This window comes from Hipposideros armiger, unplaced genomic scaffold (genome assembly GCF_001890085.2).
Source record: "Hipposideros armiger isolate ML-2016 unplaced genomic scaffold, ASM189008v1 scaffold_415, whole genome shotgun sequence".
In the NCBI taxonomy this organism is placed as follows: Eukaryota; Metazoa; Chordata; class Mammalia; order Chiroptera; family Hipposideridae; genus Hipposideros; species Hipposideros armiger.
Genome location: NW_017731765.1, coordinates 991,286 through 995,895, shown reverse-complemented (window position 1 = coordinate 995,895; position 4,610 = coordinate 991,286). Strand labels below are relative to the sequence as shown.

Here is a 4,610-nt window from a genome sequence, read left to right as displayed (position 1 = left end):
TATGCATGTAAACGCAATAAACCTAACTACATTGTGTATTTACACATACATAATGCAGTATGGGTGTGTGTGTGTGTGTGTGTGTGTGTGTGTGTGTGTGTGTGTGTGTGTGTGTGTGTGTGTGTGTGTATATATATATGCATATAAACAGGGATAAGGTTCAAAAATCAGTGCTTAAGACAAAAAAAGGAAATAAGAATATTTTTTCCTTATTTAGAAAACTATCCTTGAAAATCCCTGAAGTTGTAAAGACAGATATACAGATATGAATATATCACTGGTTGACCTAACGTATATGAAAACCAGGTATTTAAGTACCCAAACCATAATCAGTGTATCAGGATGTCCACACTAGGAGAGGCACACAAGAGCTGAGAGGCAGAGTAAACGCGAGTCGGACCTCCCGCCTCTCACACTCAGCTGCAGTCCATGTTCACAGCGTGGAGTGATGGATGGAATTGTCAGCATTATGCATACTCTTTGCCGTCTCTCCAAAGGAAAAAAAAAATCCTGTCATGAAGATTTGAGTTTACTTAAGTTAAATAAATGTAGGCTGGAATTACACTGTATTGATGGGCAATGTAAGACATTTGCAGCGGCAGTTTTGATCATATTGATATATAAACTAATCTGAAATCTAATCTGTGTGTTAAGATAAGTTGTACAGGAGTATATCTCCCTACACTCCTAGCACAAACAAAAAAGTTTAAAACTATTCAGATAGAATACTAAAGACTCATTACCCTTGGTAAGGAATGTCTGTTTGCATTATAGGAAAAAAATCCAGCCGAGATGACTGCTCACTGAAGACAAGGAGGAAGATGCGCAGTGCGTGAGGGCACTCAAATACCGAGTACTGCCTTGGAAAACGGCGGAGAAACAAGCAACACAGCGTCCGCCAAGACTTCAGATTTATACTCAGTCAACTGAGCATTCAACTCACTAACTAAACCTCTTGTTATCTGCCTTCACTAGAATCACTAATTTAATAATGCTTATATGTATATAATCCTGAACTAGAGACACTCAATTTACCATTTACCACATGGGAAAATGCTGAAATCCAGTATCACAAAAAAAAAACCAAGCATGGATTATAGATCCAGACTTGGCAGGCAGCTTTTAAAGCGGCCTACAATGCCACTTTTGGTTGTGACGGCTTGATGTAATGTGACATTGCCACTGAACTGAGGAGTGGGTAAGTGGGCACTGTTAGATGGGGGCATCTTGGAACACTTGTCCTAGGAAGAGAAGGGTGTCACATGCCTAAAAGAACAGTATATACTGAAGAGCAGTCCATAAAGCTGGGTGCCTTCCACTCGGCTCCTTCCAAATATAGCACATTTTGTAGGCATTACTTTGTTCTGAGACTCTATAACCCTCTAGCTAAGATTAGGCTACAACTTGACATCTGGCCCCAAGGCAGCCATTCTAGGCTGGACACAAGGAAAACCCAATAGCCTACAGGAGACCTGGTATAACGATTCTGCTCTGTGGGGGTACTCTATATTAGACAATGGCTAAATAATCCAAATAGGTCCTCTCTTTAAGAACTATAATGCAAGACATGAAGAGTTATCAAGTAAAAATCATTAAGGAAAGCCATGGGATAGAGAGAAAGCAAGTAGAAAGAATAATGGTAGCAGGCAGACAGTTATGGCGGTAAAAGTGCAAGTAATAAAGTTGAGACATGGATATGGAGGGCCCCTAAAGTTAGTATTATCCCTGAATAATTCTGCAAACCTCCCTGAGGCCTAAAATGTCAATTTTCTGTGCTTACTCACTTCCCTATATATTCTTCCTAAACTCCTCAAAACAATAAAGGTAGTATCTTTGTTCCTAGAAAATACATAATTATTTGTGAAAAGATGTCAATATATCCTTGTAAAATCCCAGCTAGATTTCTCTGTGGTTCTTAAATAGCAATAATGCTATTTAAGGAGATATTTCTATCCATCTGCTCTGGTATAATTTAAAATTATTTTCCATCTGTATTTGTTAGGTATTATCATTTTCCTTTGTATATAAAGCAATGAATGATTTTTGAATTTTTAGTTACTAGTGAAGCTAAAGCTGAACCTGGGGCAATGTGCTTATGACTATATTGCTTTAACATAATAAATTATGCAGTTATTTTCACATGGAGTAGGAGGATGTCAAAGGCCAGAAAAAAAAGTACACAGGTATGTTGTTAATCAAAATGGTTCACGTGACAACAAATACCTTGGTTTTAGCTTAATGGTTTAAAATGGCAGATAAGATTTTAGCTTGGGGAAAAATATTTAGGGATTTTTGTGATATTAGGTTCAAATCTCATAGTTCAATAAAGAAATATTGTAAACTGACAACATGGGTGAAAGATACACATACAAAAGTCACTTTTTAACAAGTTGAATCTATATATAAAAACTTGCATGTTATCACTTAGGCACTACATTCTTTATACATATATTTTCTCTCGTCCCAACATCTCTAGTGGGGATTTTCCCTAATCTCATTTTATAGATGAGGAAAACATCAGAGAGGTTAGACAGTGTCCAAGACACAGTGAAGTCTAAGGGCTGACATGTGGACCCAGATCAGAATGACTCAAAAGCCAGAACTTTCCTACACCATACTAGTGTACTCTGGATCACAATTATTCTAAGCTTTAAACGTAAAATATGATCGGGGGGAAAAAAAATCAAAGATTAAATTCAGAATGATTTTTTGCTCTAAAATCTGTAATCAAATTGGTTGACTAAGAGTATAAAATGACAATAGTTGGTCATGAAATTTCATTCAATTGTGCTAAACATTATTATGAAGTACCTTGGCCAGTTTCTCAGGGATAAGTTCTTCTTTTGGACCTCCAATTTCCTCATCATCATCATCTTTCTTCTTTTTCTGATTTCTCTGCTGCTTTTCTTTTTCTGCATTTTTTTTCTCTTCTTCTAGCTGGGCTTTCTTTTGAGCTCTTCTTTGTTTGTTACGTAGCTTCTTTAGTTCTTTGTCAGACATGTTTGCTGTAGGCAGTTAAGTGATCATGAAATTATAAGCACATTAATCAGATTAGTAATGATCAATTACTAATACTAAATATTCCCAAACTCCCATAAAAATATTACATTATACATGTTCATGTGCCACTGTGTACCTAGCCTTCTAATGATTCCACATTTAATAGAGACCACTGTTTAACTTCAAAAAAATTTTTGAAAGGAGGTGGAGAGCTGGTGCAGCAACCATAGCAAAGTATAGAAGCATACAAGTTCCTATAGCAATATTAAACTACTTGCAATTCTAGGAATAGAACAAAAGTTGTTTTCTATGTCCATGGCTTTGGACTATGCTTTCTCTTAATTATGCCTTCTTGAACATTCTCAAACAGGTATTCATTCTCCACTCTGTGCTGCCACTATGCCTTATGTATTCTGCTTGTCACAATACTTGGTGTATGCATCTGTTTCTCTTTTAGACAGTGAGCTCCTTGGTGGAAGAGACTGTCTTACTTGTAGTCTTTATATTCTCAGGGCCTACCTCAGCACCATACCAAAACACACAGAAAACACTAAATATTTGTGATTGGAATAATGAATAAAACTATATGGTAAACTAAAAATCTGACATTGAAAATTAACAACATCCCTTGAGGTACACACTGTGGAATGTCTCAAAAGACTGGAAATCTTTTGATATATGTTAGAACAAGACATCATGCCCACAACCCACCACATTACTTTTTCAGAATTTAGTTCATGACAAAGGTGGCATTTTAAATGAGTGTAAAATATGACAACCTATTCAATAAATATTATTGAGGAGTCAGTAGTCTATGTAGGGGTTAAAAAGCCACCTTCTATGTTACATCACATATAAAAATCAATTCCAGATTATTTAATAGCCAATCAAATATAAAAATAACAAAACAAACATTATAAGGAAACACAAGATATTTATAAATATATTTTAAATTTTTAATTAGAAAAGCCTTTCTAAGCAAGACCCAAAAGCCACTAAAGACTAAAAAAACTTTGTTTCATAAAAACTAATTTTTACATAATGAAAGATACCCACCATAAATAAAGGTAAGACCTAGATGACAAGAAGAAAATATTTGCAATACATAAAGAGGGATTAGAGTCCTGAACATGTGCAGAACTCCTACAAATTAACAAGTTGAAAAATAAAATGGGGAGAAGATATAAACAGCCAATTCACAGAAGAAACCCTAAGGCAACATGAAAACATTCGCATATGCTCCATTCTTAAAAAAAACAACAACTAGGAATTATACAGTAGTATTTTCCCCAAACAACAAAAGTAAAGGATGGATAATTTTCAGTGTTAACAGTAAAGTAAATAAAACAAAAGGCAATCTCAGTACAACGTTGGTGGCAATAAAAATTGATAAACCTTTTATGGAAAGCAATTTGACACTATTTCAAATTCTCTCTGACCCAGGAATTTCCATTTCTAACAATCCATACTAAATAAATATGTGCATAATGATATACAAGGACATTTACTATAGCACTGTAATGGTGAAAAAACAAATCCACATAGATTCCTACATGGCCATTAAAATGATTAATGATGATAAATAAGCTGTATCCAGATATGGAGCAACA

The 4,610-nt window shown here is 35.2% G+C and overlaps 1 protein-coding gene across 1 annotated transcript in view; it reads right to left on the bottom strand.

Moving 5' to 3' along the window:
* Window positions 1–4,610, bottom strand: part of NAA15 (N-alpha-acetyltransferase 15, NatA auxiliary subunit) — a 70,123-nt gene that overhangs the window by 12,782 nt on the left and 52,731 nt on the right. Inside the window, exon 9 of the mRNA XM_019664048.1 lies at window positions 2,812–3,005. Within this exon, the coding sequence (XP_019519593.1) occupies window positions 2,812–3,005 (194 nt within the window). The remainder of the gene's footprint in view (window positions 1–2,811; window positions 3,006–4,610) is intronic.